We start from the raw sequence: 16260 nt of genomic DNA, 5'->3' as shown, positions 1-16260 counted from the left end.
AGGCATGGCATTGTTCCCCTCCTCGTCGCGTCCGCGCACGCTCATGGAGCAGCTGTTGGCACGCAAAATTGAGGCAGCTGCTTCCGCTGCCGGTGGAGGCAGCAGCACTTCCGGTGTTGCCACCGCCACTTCCGGTGCAAGTGCGCTGGGCACACTGGTCGCCGCGAGCACAACTGTTGCGGCAGGTGGCGCTGCCTCAATTGTGAGCCGACTGCGACGCACCGATTCACTCGATTCAACGAGCAGCCTCGGCTCGTTGGCATTCGGCGAGGACGTTTGTCGCTGCGACGATTGTTTGCTGGGCATCGTCGATTTGTACGTGATAAGTGCAGCCGAAGCGGCAAAAAAAAGAAGGTAGGTGAAGGCGAAAAGCTTGCGCATGGTTTGCAACCCGACTAAAATCGATCGAAAGCTTTTTGTGTGTGTGTGTGTGTCAGAGATAGGCAGAGCGAAGCGCTGACAGTTGACAGCTTTGACCAAGTCTCCCAGCTGCTGATGTTGTGCTTGGTTCTCAGCTGCTCAGCTTCGGCTTCGGCTTCAGTCTCAGCCTCAGCTTCAGCTTTATTTAGCTGTTGTCACATTGAATTATTGGACTGTTGGACCGGTCCGAAAGCTGCTCTTTCTGTTGTTGTTGGTGTTGCCAATTGACGTCACAGGCGTGTTATGATGCGACGTTGACGCGCGCGAGAGCGAGAGCAAGAGAGCGCGCCATTGAGCGCAGCTCATGCGTAAAGTGATAAAAATTAAATACATACATATTGGCGAGATGTGAAGCAAGGGAAAGTTCTGATGCAAATACACAAAATAAAACGAGCAGAGAGAGAGAGAGAGAGTGTAAAGATGCAAGATAACAAAGCAAACGCATCATTCAAAAGTGATAAATCGCTGTTTGCAGCTTTGCGCACAGCTTCCCACATTCCACTAGAACATTCCTGAGCACACGATACTCTCTCGCTCTCTCTCTCTCGCACACGCCTTATCCTTTAGCACACGCGCTCTCGCACATGCACGCTTTGTGCTCTCTTCCAGCATACGTCACAGACAGCATGAGCTTTGCACTGTTAATGGAAGCTTCCCATGTCCATTGTCTTGTTCGTGTGTCGTGTGTCTGTCTGGCACTTGCCCTTCCATCTAATACTTGCACGGACACACACACACACACGCACATGCAAGTAATTACTCTCTCACTTTGCGCTCTCTCACGTGCTCGTACTCGCACTTGCACTCACACTTGCTCTTGCTCTCCATTCACACTCTCTTTCTTTCTCTGTCGCTCTGTTTGACTGTTATCAGCTAGAGTCGTCTACACACATAGTATTGTTGTTGTTGCTGTTGCCGTGTTCGTAGTTAGTAGGACTCCAAAAATATACAAAAACAACATTGCTGTGCGCTTCACTACCCATTGACGACTGCGCTGTCGCTGCTGTTGCTGCTGCTGCTACTGCTCAGTTTTGGTGGTGGCTCTGACTCTGTCTCTGTGTGTCTGTGTCCCCCCAGACCAGTTGAGCTTTCGCAGCGATCGCGTGCGGCTGGGCTACGTCTCCGTCTCTGTCTCTGTCTACGTCGCAGTCAACGTTTTAGTTTAGTTCTTTGCTTTACTGTTTGTTGTTGTTGTTGGTGTTTGTTTTTCCTTGTTCGTTGTATTCTTCTGTGAAGCCAATGCGAGGCACGCGTCGCTGCCGCCAACAACAGCTGCAAAAGCCAAAACCACGAAAACGAAACCGAAACACAAACAGAAACAGAAACAGTAAACATAACAATAACAATAACAGTAATAATAATAACGAGAACATCAACAAACAAGAATAACATTAAGCAGAGACAAGCTGAACAAAAAAAAGTTTTTAATTTCAATTTTCGTTTCGCGAGTCGTCGTGTTGTTTTTTTTTCGTATTTTTTTTCGGTATTTTGTCTGCTTATTTTAATTATTGTTTTTTTTTTTGTGTGTGCAGCACTTGTGTATGTAAAACAAAAAAAAAAAATACAGAAAACCGCAACAACAAATAAGTATTACTTGTTGTTGCTTGTTTGACATGAAAGCTCGATGACAATTTCTACTCGTTGCAAGTTGCGCAGTTGTTGTTGTTGTTGTTGCTGCTGCTGCTGTGTAAAAAGTGTTAATTGAAGCACGCGCCGCACAAAATAAAGGGCAGAGTGGGCGTTAAACAGTGGCGAGAGGGGTTGGGGAGAGTGGAGAGTGGAGCTGTTTTTGCCTGCCCTCTGCCGCAGTCGACGTCGCTGTCGCTGCTTCCTCTGCAACTGAAATTGAATTCAAGTTTATGTAAACATTTTAACGTCGACGTCAATGGAGAATGCTACGCACTTTGCAAGCGCCCACAGAAGCGCGCCTCTCTCTCTCTCTCTCTCTCTCGCTCACGCTCGCGCTCTGGTTGTGTAGAGTGGAGGGGGTTGAGGGGTGCTTATATAATAGTTTTTTGTTTGACCGACGCTTCGCATGTTTTATTAAACAATTTCGTTTGCATCAATTTGGCAATTGAAGCTCATTTAGCGCCAACGTCCCAAAAATGGCAACCCCACGCCCCCTCGTTCCCCTCTTGGACCGCTCCAACCCTAGCCATCATCTACATACTCCTCCACTGTTTGCGCCATAATTGGCATCAATCGTTCAATACACATCCGTTGTAGCCGCCGTTTCATTCCCCATCCCCATCACCTCCCACCACCCAATGGCGATCCATCTTCTTCTCTACCCCACCACCCCCCCGCTCGCCTTTATCCTCTCTCTCCTCCTCGCTTCTAGCGCAATTTGTGCGTCAATGGCAACCAAAATAGCAAAAAAAAAAAAAAAGTGTTTACTTTATTAATTTTAAGCTTTCGGCAGTTAAGAAACAAAAAATATACACACACACACACACACACACAACGTTGCTATTTTTTTTGTATTTTTTTTTGCGCTGTTCATTGTTATGCGGCGTGAATGCCGCACATTAAGCGCAGTCCGGCAAAGATTTGTCGATCCCAGAGGAGGAAGAGGAGAGGGGGGAGGGGAGGGGATTAGGGGATCGGCGGGTGGATCGTTAGAGTTAGCTTGGGCGTCACAATTACGTAGCTTATAGCTCCTCTTGCCCATATTTATATAGACACAACTACGCTAGATACAGATACAGATACAGATACACTTGTTATATATATATATCTACACATATCTATATCCGTGTATCTATAGCGACGTCTATCGAGCTTCATTTCGCTGTCGTCGTCGTTGATTCTACAAAATTGTTTTTATTAGATAACGAAACGAGCAAATTGGTTTTTAAGCGAACCCACATTGAATACTAAAAAAAGAATGTGGAAGAACTGGTTGGGGAGCGGTAAAGACAGTGTGTAATTTAAGGATCAATGTAGAGAGGAAAAAGAGGGAGAGAGAGAAACAGAAGAATCATCAGGAGAAGAAAAGCAAAGAAGGAGCTTAGGATAAAACATTATACAAGAAAATATTGAGTAGTAGTAAGGAAGTAAAAGGGATTTGAAAAAGGTAACCGGAGAAAGAGAAAGAGAGAGTGAGAGAGAGAGTTAAGCTATAGAAGGATACACAGAGAGAGAGAGAGAGAACGATCAGTTAAAGATAATATAGATAAGAAGAAAGATAGAGAGAATGAAGGCAAAGAATGAGAGATATTGAAAGAGATCAACAATTAAGGAGAATGTAGAAAAAGAAGAGTGTAAGTAGGGAGAGAGAGAAAGAGAGATCAACAGTTCAGGAGCATTTAGAAAAGAGGAATGATAAAAAGTGAAGGTAGAGAAGAAAGAGACAGAGCTAGATCAATGGTTGAGAAGAAAGAAAAAGAAGATTAGAACTCCAGAGAACTTTTGCTTGATCATAATGCAATGGGAGCTCAGCTCAAATAAGTTGATGCTACTTAACGATAAGAAGAAACAAATATACGGATATTTGAAGATAATGTATGAGTGAAGAAAGTAGAAAGAGTTTAGGAGAATTTACGGATGCATTTAGGAAAGAATTAGACAAATAAATAGAAAGAGTTAGGGATTGAATGATGGAAAATGAAAAGAGAGAGAGAGAGTAGGGTAGAAGTAATAGAGACAGAACAAAGAAGGAAAAAATTGAATTAGTATATATCTGGAACAACAAAGATACATATGTCCTGTAGTGTAAAGCGATAAAAAGAACAGAATAATGTTAAAGAAATGGCGCTAAAGGAGAAGCTAGTAGGAGTAAGAGAAGATGAGACAGGAGAAGAATTCGAAGATGTCATAGAAGAGGGACTTAAAAGAAAGGAAAGATAGACCGATATAGACAGATACATAGAGAGGTAGTGAGACAAAGAGAGAGAGAGAGAGAGAGAGACAGAGAGAGAGAAAGAGACAGAGAAATACAGACAGAGAAAGAGAGATAGAGAGAGATCTAGAGCGAGAGAGATGTACTAAACGAAAGCAAGCGAAGTCGAGAGAACGCGTCCCTTTATCAGCTTCCAGTGCACACGCTTCAGATTCAGTTCCGATCGCAGTCCGACTACGCTCTATATATGCTACATATGTACACTTCTCTGTACATATATATTGCACATTGTATATACGTATAGAGTCTAAAAATATAGCTAATCTGCAGGCACGTCAATGTTTATGCGGATGTGATTATGTCCGATCTGTTGCCTCGCTTCCTCCCCCAACCTCTCTCTCTCTCTCTCGCAGTCTTTGTCTGCTTGTTGCTCTCTCTTTCGCTGCATCTCCTGCTGTGCTCTCTCTCTCTCTCTCTCTCTCTCTCTCTCTCGTTCACTCTCTTCTATCTCCATCTCCATTTGCAGCTCTCGATGCGATTGCTGCTGCAGCTGCTTTGTATCTGCTTGCTTCCATATCGATCGGCCTACTTATAGTCGCCATACTGTGGCCTATATGCGACCACACACACACACACACATACGCACACAAAAGGTGCCACATGTGAATGTGTGTGTGTGTGTGTGTGTTGACGTTCCAAGGTTCCCCAGGTTGTTGTTGTTGCTGTGGTTGTTGTTTCGTTATCGCAGCTCGCAACTTTTGCAAATGACGTCAAATGTTTCACACAACGAAGAAGAGCAAAACGGCGAGAGTGTGACAGAGAGAGAGAGAGAGAGCAAGAGAGGGAGGGAGACAGAGAGAGGAAGAGGTGTAACTGGATAGCACGCTTTGCCATTCTTGATACTTTTTGTTGTTGTTATCGTCGCTGTTGTCGTTGTCATTACCATTTCCATTATTATCATAATGCGGTTTGTTGTTTTGGACTCGCAGTTGATTTCTAGGTTCGGTTCGGTTCGGTTCGTCTTTTGGGTTCGGTTCTGCCTTCCCTCCCTCTCTCTCTCTCGCTTTTGTTCTCGTTCTCGTTCGGAATTCAAATCTAATTCATTTGCGGTTGCGCTTCCACAACACATTCGAAGAGTCCACAGCGAATGTAATTATCTATGGTGCTTTTGGTGTGTCAACTAAACAAAAACCAAGGCGTTGTTGCTCCATTCTTCACTCTTCTCCGCTCTTTCCTCGCTTCTCGCTTCTCGTTGCGTCTTGTTTGACCGCAGATGGAGCTGCCAAGATGCCAACACGCTCCAACAATGCCTACTTAGATGCGTGCGCTTGGTTTTGTTTTTCGTTTTCCATTAAATTTAATCAATTTTGATTGATGTGTGCGCCAAGCAAGCAACCAAACCAACAACCAGCAACCAGCATCACCAACAGCAACTTACAACCTGCAACCTGCAGCAGCAACAGCCCCAAAAAAACAAGTTGCACTTGCGGCAGCCACTTTAGCAATTGGGCAACAACGAATTGCTGATGTCCTCAATTGATTCGATTGCCAAACAATTTGCGAATCTATTGAGAACTATTCCGAAAGGGTTGCAAATGAATTGTTGCAGGTTCTTAGTCAAAAATTGAGAAGAAAGGGGACAATAGAAAAAAAGAGTTGGTAGAAAATTTTGTACTTTTATCTAAGATATCTAAATAAAATATTTGAAGTTGTTTCCGAAATGAAATTAATCCTTAAACTTCTTAAGTTTTCCTCCCTTTGAACAATAATACAAACGTTTTATTGCAATCGAGTAATAAATTTAATTTGAATTTAATTTACCGCAAAATTAATGAACGGAGCTATTTTGCTAATCTTTAAACAAAAGTCAGTTCAGAATTCACTAGAGTCTACTTCTAAAACATTTCATTAAAATAAATCTCGCCTAGAAACTTTATAGTAGAAAGATAGAAGCTAAAATATTGAAGGTTAAACCCACTTTTGAGTAGAATTTCATTGATCGCTACTTAGCAGAAAAGAAAATACAGCTTAAGATCAGCCTGGACGAACTAAGAAACAATATTTTGTTGAGCAAACATCTCACTTCATTTATTCATTATCTTTATCCAATTAAAGGACGACTTTAGAAACCCAACAGCTCTCTAGAATTGCTATAAATTTATTATACAACAAATTGTTTTGCACTTTAAAACGTTTCAGGCGATGTTTAAACAAAAGCGCTACATTATAAATAGACCTTGGAATTTCCATATTTCGTAAGAATTAAGATCGGTTATTTAGATGATACCAGGTGTCTTTCAATGAAATTTCATGAAATTTAATAAGCTTCGCATATTTAAAAATTGTATACATGTTTTTTTTGTATCAATAAATTTTGAATATGACAATAAGCTAAATGTGAGGTCTAGATATTAAACAATCTTTGAATAACTAGGTTTATAAAACACTCTAAATAGTGGAGTACTCATTATGTTTTATGAGCTGATCTATAAGCGGTGAAATGGTACTTTTAAAAAGCGTCTAACTCTGAAGCAACTGCACAAATGCAAAGTTGAATATCGATAGTTTACTATCGATCGTTACGAAACAAACTATGCAAAACTATATTGATCATTGTGATTCATCTTAATTATAAACTGTGTCATGTTTTTTTAAAAAAACTGTTTACCTAGGCTAAAGATTCGCTGATCGAACTAACTATGAAGAAATTGCCATCATCAGTTTACTAATCGAAAAGCTTACTATCGATTCCAAGCAAACTATACAAATCTATATTCATCGTTGTAATTTATCAACGTCTATAAATCCCTCTTCATTACTAACTGTGGGATACTTCTTTAAAAAGAAAATGGGTTGCCTCGGCTAAAAAAAACTGTAGATATACAAAAGAAATCCATCAACTATCGATAGTTTTCAAACAAACTGTATAAAACTATTTTCATTGCTGTGATTCATCAAAGTCTATGAATCAGAGCTCTTTAAAAAAAAAACTGGTTACCAAGGCTAAAGATTCGCTGATCAAACTAGCTATTAAAAAACTGTAATTATACAAAGCGAATCTATCGACGTCAACAGTTTACTATCGCATTAGCTATCGATAGTTTTGACACAAACTTTTAAAAGCTATTTTCATCATTGTGAATCATCAACGTCTATGAATCACTCTTCATTATAAACTTTTGGATGCTACTTTATAAAAAAAAAACTGTAGATATACAAAGCAAAGCTATCGCCATAAGCAGCTGACTATCGCATTAGCTATCGATAGTTTTGACACAAACTATTAAAAGTTATTTTCATCATTGTGAATCACCAACGTCTATGAATCACTCTCTATTATCGATCCTTAGAAAAAAAAACGAGCAGCAACAACAGCTAAGCAACAACTTAAACTTCAACTCAAACTGCGGCGGATAATTGCAATCGTAGTTTCGTTTTTTTTTTAGGGTAGCTGACAAGTCGGTTACGTCAACTGTCGCTGTCGACATCGCGCTGTGATTGAAACGTCAAACTATTTTGTGTTTTTTTTTTTTTTGTGCTGTGGTGAATCGTTTCGTGTGGTTCTCAATTGTGACTTAGGCGCGAACGAGTTCGCAAATGCGCAGAAATCAATCAAATAGAAACAAAATCGAATGCAGCATTGAAAGTGACAACAACAACAGCGACAACAACGACAACGACATTTGTTTTTTGTGGCAACTGCAGAGCGTCTAATGCGTAAGCGGACGTCGAGTGGACGCCCCTCACCCTCCACCTCACATGTCCTGTAAAATGTCTGTGTGCGCTCTCACGCAGCCGCCCGTGCCACGTGCCACACGCAACAGCAACAGCAATAGCAACAATAACACGAACGCCAACAACACTTCAGGAGCAGCTGCCACATCAGGTGTCGCTGCCACAACGCCACCAACAACACCGCCAACGCCACCGCCGTCGCCACAAGTGCGCATCTACGAGGACTTTGACAGGATGAGCGCCAAGGAAGTGTACTACAACGAGGCTGGCAAAAAGGTCACCGTGAAGCTACTGCATTTCCCCGACCTCCTGCCCGAGGACATTGCTAAGCTGCGCTTGGACGATGCCGACGATGCCGACGACGCTGACGATGACGATGGCGACAGCATTCGCAGCGGCGGTCACAACAAATCGTCGTCGTCGCATCATGTCGACAGCGAGGATGCGGGCAGCGAGGCTGAGACAGCTGCCGTTGATGTGAGCAGCGGAGGTTCAGGTGGCGGAGGCAGCGGAGCTACCAAGAAGATCTTTCGCCGCAAACTCTCGGGCAACAATATGCAGCCGAGAAAGTGCAGTTTGGCCTTTGCCCAGGCGCATGGCATTAAGCAGCGGGCGGAGAAGAAACTCTCGATGCCCACCATCAGCATTACGGCCAATGCGGGGGAGCACATCAGCCTCTCGTCGGCGCTCGCCGGTCGCAAGCTATCCCAACAGCTGTCGCAACCGTTGTCCATGTCGCTGGCGACGCCGCCGCGTCGCTCGCACTCACCGCTGGGCCAGAGTCTGTGTCCCGGCTACATTCAATACTCCAAGTCGCTGCTGGAGGTGCCGATGCCTCGCGATTACGGCTATGCCAGCAGCGATGATCTGAGCTCCGAGTGGGACTCCGATGTGTCCACATCGGCGGCCCCATCGTCGTCATCTGCAACGGTCTCGGGTGGCTCAGCCTCGCCCACAGGCAGCACGAAGAAGGTAAGCTGCTGCTTAATATCGGCAGCCTCTCAGCTAGTACCGGCTGCAAGTTGGCAACCTTTCAGCTACTACTTCTGCGACTTAATACCGGCTGCAAGTTAGCAGACTCTCAGCTACTACCGGACACTAGCTACGGTTGCTTTTTAGCTACTACCGAATGATAGTATCGCTTACTGTCTCACAGACTTTCAGCTACTACTACTACTACTACTAGTACTACTGCGATTTAATATCAACTACAAGCTGGCAGCCTCTCAGCTACAACCGAGTGATAGTACCAGCAACTGACTGACAGACTTTACTCTACCACCGAGAGCTTATAACGGCAGCTAAGTGATAGCCCTTCAGCTACTACCGACTGTTAGCTGTCAACCTCTCAGCTACTACCAGTTGCTAGTTCCGGTTGTCAGCTGAGAGCTTTTCAACTCTTATCGAGCAATAGTACCGTCTGTTAATTGACAGCCTTTCAGCCGCTACCAGATGCTAATACCGGTTCCAAGCAGGCAGCCTCTCAGCTACTACCATTTACTAATACCGACTACAAACTGGTAGCCTCTCAGCTACTATCGAGTGATAGTGCCAAGAACTCTCTCACAAACTTTTTACTACTACCGAGAGCTTATAACAGCAGCTAATTGGCAGCCCTTAAACCACTACCGATTGTTAGTGCCAGCCTGTTAGCTGTCAGCCCCTCAGCTACTACCAGTTGCTAGTTCCGGTTGTCAGCCGAGAGTTTTTCAGCTCCTATCGAGTAATAGTACCGTCTACTAATTGACAGTCTTTCAGCCACTACCAGATGCTAATATCGGCTCCAAGCAGGTAGCCTCTCAGCTACTACCGATTGATAGTACAACAGCCTTTCAGCTACTACCGAGAGCTAATACCAGCAGCTAGCTGGCAGCTCTTTATATCAGCTACTACCGAGTGCTGCAAACTGACAGACTTTCTTCTACTAGCAACTGTTACCAGTTGCTGCAAGCTGCCAACCTCTCAGCTACTACCAAATGATAGTCCCAACTGCAAACTAGCAACCTTTCAGTTTATACTGGCTGCAATAAGCTGGTTTTCTAGCGGCCTCTAAGCAACTACCGGGTGCTACCGGACTTAATCGAGTGTCTAAGCTGTCAGCTTTGCATGCGGTTTTATTTAGTATCATTCACTGTTCAGTAGCTGTCTATGTTATGTGGTTTGAGTTTACGCCATGCGGTTGCTAGACTATTGGATATCAGTGTGGTTTTAAAAAATGTTTTCTAACTAACTAACTAGTAGTTGCTACCCGAAATCAATTCTACATTAGTCGGAAGTAACTTTGATAAAAGTTAATTTCTGGATTTCGAATATTATTTAGCATTAATCGTTAGTAAAATTTTTCCGAACTGCATTGGAAACTTTCCCCAAAGATTCCCGTTTTTTTTGCAGCACTTTAATGATTGGGGTATCAGCTAGTTCCTAATGTTGTTGGGTTAATGCCTTCGGGTGTTATTCAAGGCCAACGCAAAGTGTATCCAGTGTTCAACAACTCTCAACGTTTAAGTAATTTTTATTTATTTATTTTTTTTTTTGTTGGTGCTAACCGATGCTAATCGGTATTAATGCCGGCGCTATTCGGCATTTTCCCAGATCCAGACGCACACGCTGATAAGGCGTTCGTTGACGTCACAAAAAAGTGTTCGCTCGATCTCAAAGTCATAAACTTTAATAGTCTTGTATATTGTTTTTTTTTTTTTTTTTGTGTGTGTTGTTTAATGGGCCGTGACCAGGCAGCGAGCGAGCAAGCCTATGTGGCAAATTCCGCGTGACCTCAAAACGGGATCGCCGTTTCAATTAATTTTACAGCGTAGATGAAGTGAATTATTTATGTATTTTCATATATTGTATTGTATACTAGTTTATGAAGCGGATAATTTAATGACTCGTTTTTGTTTGCTTTCCCTAGAGCTCCGGCTGGCGCAAGATACGCAATATAGTGCAGTGGACGCCCTTCTTTCAGACGTACAAGAAGCAGCGTTATCCGTGGGTCCAGCTAGCCGGACATCAGGGCAACTTCAAAGCGGGTCCCGAACCGGGCACCGTACTCAAGAAGCTCTGCCCCAAGGAGGAGGAATGCTTTCAGGTGCTCATGCAGGATGTGCTGCGTCCGTATGTGCCCGTCTACAAGGGCCAGGTGACCAGCGAGGATGGCGAACGTAAGTATGCCGCTTTAACTATCGTTTGTACTATCGATAACGTGCGATAGTTTGCTGTCAAACCATCGCTTATTAATAGTAGTGTTCTTTGCCACTTTACTTTATATTCCAATTTAAAAATATACTTTTAAAACTTGTTAATTATTGAAATAACTATTGGTTAACTATCGATATCTGATATCGATATCTATCAAACAGTCGATAATTAGCTAACCTTATAGTAACAAATTTAATATACATAAAACATTGAATTAAAGCGAGAAAAATCCGAACATAAGTGTCGCACTTTAACTATCATTTGTACTATCGATAAAGTGCGATAGTTTGCTGTCAAATCATGTCTTATTATTATTAGAGTTCCCTACTATTAAATATTGCATAAGAATTTTAAAATTAACTTATAATAGTTATCAACATAACTATTGGTTAACTATCGATAAAAGACAGTAAAAGATTGTAAGCTGTTAAGACGTCGATAATTATCAAATGTGCTAGAGAAAAATTCAATGTACATTCAAATAGATACATTATTATTAATGTAGTTAGAATTAAATTATTTTCTAGCCTTTCTTTCATTTCAATTGTTAATGATTTTTTACTATCGATAGTACAGTGCAGCCCAACAATCGATACATTCATTTATAGCTTGATAGAGTTCATTAGATTAAGCTTTCTGTGTTTTATATTATAAATAGTTAAATCATATATTTAGAGTAAAAAAGCATTATATATTTCAAGTTTTTTTTTGATATTTTTATTTCTTTCCCCTTTTTGCAGTCTATTTGCAGTTACAGGATCTGCTTAGTGACTATGTGCAGCCTTGCGTGATGGACTGCAAGGTGGGCGTGCGCACCTATCTCGAGGAGGAGCTATCCAAGGCCAAGGAGAAGCCCAAGCTGCGCAAGGATATGTACGACAAAATGATACAGATCGACGCCCTGGCTCCCAACGCCGAAGAGCACGCTGCCAAGGCGGTAACGAAACCACGCTACATGGTTTGGCGTGAGACCATCTCAAGCACAGCCACACTGGGCTTTCGCATTGAGGTGGGGCAATTAAATTCCTCTTGATCTATATATATTTGAATTACTCGTTTTTTACTTTTATGGATTGCAGGGCATCAAGAAGAGCGACGGCACCAGTTCCAAAGATTTTAAAACGACCAAGTCACGCGAACAAATCAAATTGGCCTTCTCCGAGTTCCTCAGCGGCCATCCACATATTCTGGTGAGTTCTAATAGATGTAACATTACATTAACAGACATTAATATACGCAGAAACAAAAGTTGTAAAATCAAGAATTTTGGTGTCGATTTTGGTTTTGTGCGTCAAGAACATGAAAATCCTAACGTTAGAAAAGACATCTTGATTTCAAGAACTTTTAATACTATATATAAGACCCAAGTTCAATTTAGAAAGAAGGAAAAATCTTTAAAGACTAAAAATCGTATTATATAGTATTTTATTGTTTGCTACTTCTTATTTATTATTTTAAATCTAAAATTGTTGGTCTTATTTTGAAAATATGTCTTTTTTTAGACTAATGTTCCTAGTTTCAAGAATATGTTCTTTTAGAACGAACGTTCTTAATTTTAGAACTTAGTTTTTTTTTTTAGTGTATATATGCGGATATATACAGCGGATACAATGCAGAATTCTGTACTTAATGTGCCCATAAAACAAACTAAAATAAAGACTAATTTTTGTGTATTCATTAAGAATTCAATTCTGTATAATTTTCCCTGCATTGAATCGATCATGAATCTTTCCCCTATGCGATTAGCTTTAGCCTAAACAATTACAACATAAACAATATCGATTGTTTCTATTATTGTATCTAATTTATTGCCTCCTTCTATCTCCCTGTTGCAGCCACGTTATATACAACGATTGCGGGCCATTCGCGCCACCTTGGCCGTATCGGAGTTCTTTCAGACACACGAGGTGATCGGCAGCTCGCTGCTCTTTGTGCACGATCAGACGCATGCGAGTGTTTGGCTAATTGATTTCGCCAAAACGGTGGCATTGCCCGAGCAGCTGCACATCGATCACTACTCGGCCTGGAAGGTGGGCAATCATGAGGATGGCTATTTGATTGGCATCAACAATCTCATTGACATATTCGTCGAGCTGCAGGCGGCCATCGAATCGGAACCATCGACAATCGCATCTGGTTCGGGATCGGGATCGGGATCTGGCTCGGGATCTGGTTCAGGATCAGCATCGGGTTCAGGTTCGGTATCGCCGGCGCCACCTTCCAGTGGCCAAGATGAGGAGGCCACCAAATTGTGAATTGAAATACTAATAATAATACTACTACTTCTACTATGATTTACCATAGAAAAAAAAAAAAACTATTATACTGAAACGTTCCATGGGGCTGTGCCCCACAACGAACATTTTCTAGCACATTCCCCCAATATTCCCTCCCCCTATGTCCCTAAACTAAATCTCCTATCTCCGCCCAACATCACAGCAGAAAGTAAATGAATTAATCAATTTTTTTCCCAAAAGAAATCTTAGTCTAGTAGTTGGCATACATACAATTTTTTTTTTGTTTTGTTTTTTTTTTCTCTTAACTGCATACTTTTAACCCGTTAAGTTTAAAATCAAAGACTGAACAACAATATGCGTATACCCTATACATTTATATATAGCATATATATATAACATACATACATATACATATATAGTAAATTTTGATGTGCTGTTGCATTGCTGTTGTAGTGTAATTTATTTAATGCAAATTTTTGTTTTCCCACATTTTACGCTGCACAAAGGCAAATTGTAAAAGTAGACAAGAAACCGACAAAATGATTAACAAATCAGTTGCAGCAAACGCAATTTCTCTACTACTTATAAATAATGTTATTAATATTATGTTTATTTTGATTATCTACTAATAACAATATACTAATAATGTGCACTATTAAACTCATGTAAACCGTTCAACAAAAACAATCGTCTTTTATTTCCTCAAATTCAATTCAAAGTGCGCGCTCAACTTTTCGTATTTGGCAGCCCTAAAAGTAGGCAATACAGTAAAGACGGCGCAGGCTTTTAAAGTTGCCCACTTTTTACATGGCATACTTTTGTCCGCTCCCACAGAAAATACCACATAGCTGGTATTTATGGTATATTGGCAGCAGTTGCGCGAGTTGGCACTTAGTGCATTTTCTGCTGCGATGTGCAGCGGTCACACTGTCTGCTAATTTAGTTAATGTTTTGTTGTTGCGCGGTTTGCACGTCGCGCGTCGTCGTCTCTGTTAAACGCGCGCACGCATCGAAACTGTTATTTTTTTTTGTTTTTCAAATGTTTGTTGTTGCATTTCTCAAAGCAACTCGACGCGCGCGCTCCTGTTGATGTGCATTTGAAAACTCGTGTTCGTGTTCGTTTTTTTTTGGTTTTAAACTGTGCAACGTATTTTTCATCGGGTATGTGTATATTACTGTGAGTGTGTTTGTTGTTGCTGGAGTGCGCGCCCATGTCGCGCATTTGTTGTATCTTTAAATAAATAATACACCCAAAAAAAAACGCATACGCGACTGCAGTATATATGCATGTATGTGTGTGTGTGTGTGTGTGTGTGTGTGTGAATAGCAGCGGCGTCTGTGACTGTTAAAAAAGTTTCTGGTTTCGTTGCTGCGACAACAACAGCAGCAGCAACAATAAATAAAACTTCAATATGCGCCGACCGGCCTTCGACGCAGAATATTAACAATATATCTATGCATGGTATATATGTATGTAGATGTGTGTGTGTGTGTGTGTGTGCATGTGTATATACAGTAATAACAACAACTACAACAACAGCGGGCAGCAACTGTCACGCATCGTCTGCTGAGCATTGGGTGGCTGCTGGTGGGAGGAAGGGAAGGGGGGAGTCGGTGTCAGTGTCGTAGTCGAAAATCTGAGTATAAGCATCTCTCTCTCACATTCGAATCGCCTGCGGCCTGCGCTCAGCTGTTAAGAAGAGCGCCAACAACAAGAACAACAACAACAACAGTAAAGGCTAAAATAGCTAAAATAATCATGCGTGAGAGTGTTTGAGAGGGGGAGGGGAGGCACAAAGAGAGAGCAAAGCAGAGTAGCAGCATCATTGAAGCTTGGAGTTGTGCGTAAAGAAACCGAAACAGCAAATAAAACAAAAGCAGCAAAATCAAATAAAACGAAAATCGTTTCATTTTTTTTTTGTGTCTGTCTCCTTCATCTTCATCATCTTGTGTGTCGGCTGCTGCCACTTCTTCTTCTTCTGGTGTTTTGAACGCTTTGCTCTTGAAACGCGCTTTTGTTGTAGTTGTTGTTGCTGTTTTCGAGCTTTTAATCGATGCCAAAACCGAAAGGGTGCAACAACAACAACAAGAATGAATTAAAACAGAAACGTAGATTTTGATTTGTTTGTGTTAATCGGTTTTCTTTTTTGGTCGTTGTTTAAGACAAGTGCAATAAAAACAAATTCGTTAACTTGGCCAGCAGCAGCAATAATAATAGCACCACAAAACGGATTCAACAAAATCAATATTCAAATTAAGTAGAAAGCAACAACATCCACAACAACAACAACAAGAACAGCAGCAAAAACAACAACAACAACAACAACAAGGGCAGCATTCGACAACTTGTCGATAAGCCGATAGATAACGAGGCGGCAAAAACCTAGCTGCAGAAAGAGAGAGCGACAGCGAGCATCTGGAATAAAGAGAGCGAGAGAGCGCACCCAAAAGAGAGCGAGTGTATGAGAGCGGGCGCAGCAGCAGCAGCATCCCAAAAGGAAAGGCGCAAAACCACCCACAAAACAACAACAGCACCAACAACAAGATGGGACGACGCACGTATTTGAATCGCGCCTATGCAATTTCCTACCCCAGTCGAGTCGAGGGCTGGCTTGATGTCTGTGGTAAGTGTGAATGTGTGCGAAATGCCAAACTTCTCTTCTATCTTAAGTTAATACCGAAATAGAGTGGAATAGAATTGGTGGATGGTGGATAAATAGAAAAGTAAATATTATTATTGAGATCTTATACATCTTGTTGGGGGATGTTTATATATTATAGTAATTAGTAGTACTAAATGTTGATACTAAGTTGCAGTGATCAAATATCTTG

The 16260-nt window shown here is 41.6% G+C and overlaps 3 protein-coding genes across 4 annotated transcripts in view; all 3 read left to right on the top strand.

The window, feature by feature from the left end:
• The first annotated feature begins 4 nt into the window (after positions 1–4).
• LOC132795288 (uncharacterized) lies at positions 5–500 on the top strand. The gene has a single exon (XM_060805941.1). The coding sequence runs from the start codon at positions 5–7 to the stop codon at positions 356–358; it is 354 nt and encodes a 117-aa protein (XP_060661924.1). The 3' UTR covers positions 359–500.
• A 7229-nt stretch (positions 501–7729) lies between these two features.
• On the top strand, positions 7730–14102 carry LOC132795286 (uncharacterized). Its single transcript, XM_060805938.1, has 5 exons — positions 7730–8968; positions 10905–11154; positions 11932–12200; positions 12271–12381; positions 13027–14102. The coding sequence occupies exons 1-5, from the start codon at positions 8021–8023 to the stop codon at positions 13444–13446; spliced, it is 1998 nt and encodes a 665-aa protein (XP_060661921.1). The 5' UTR covers positions 7730–8020; the 3' UTR covers positions 13447–14102.
• A 1518-nt stretch (positions 14103–15620) lies between these two features.
• The window catches only part of LOC132795044 (ras GTPase-activating protein raskol), a 59416-nt gene continuing 58776 nt past the window's right edge, over positions 15621–16260 (top strand). For both annotated transcript variants that reach the window (XM_060805456.1, XM_060805454.1), the window contains exon 1: positions 15621–16052. In XM_060805456.1, the coding sequence (XP_060661439.1) occupies positions 15974–16052 (79 nt within the window). In that variant the 5' untranslated portion in view covers positions 15621–15973. The remainder of the gene's footprint in view (positions 16053–16260) is intronic.

This window comes from Drosophila nasuta, chromosome X, assembly GCF_023558535.2.
Source record: "Drosophila nasuta strain 15112-1781.00 chromosome X, ASM2355853v1, whole genome shotgun sequence".
Lineage (NCBI taxonomy): Eukaryota > Metazoa > Arthropoda > Insecta > Diptera > Drosophilidae > Drosophila > Drosophila nasuta.
The sequence above is the reverse complement of the archived record's forward strand: the minus strand, read 5'-3'. Positions and strand labels throughout refer to the sequence as shown.

Excerpts from the sequence above, each read along its gene's own strand:
- LOC132795288 (XM_060805941.1), top strand. The coding sequence starts at position 5 with ATGGCATTGTTCCCCTCCTCGTCGCGTCCGCGCACGCTCATGGAGCAG.
- LOC132795286 (XM_060805938.1), top strand. The coding sequence starts at position 8,021 with ATGTCCTGTAAAATGTCTGTGTGCGCTCTCACGCAGCCGCCCGTGCCA. Across the intron at positions 8,969-10,904 it reads CCACAGGCAGCACGAAGAAG|AGCTCCGGCTGGCGCAAGAT; the intron begins GTAAGCTGCTGC and ends TGCTTTCCCTAG. Across the intron at positions 12,201-12,270 it reads CACTGGGCTTTCGCATTGAG|GGCATCAAGAAGAGCGACGG; the intron begins GTGGGGCAATTA and ends TATGGATTGCAG.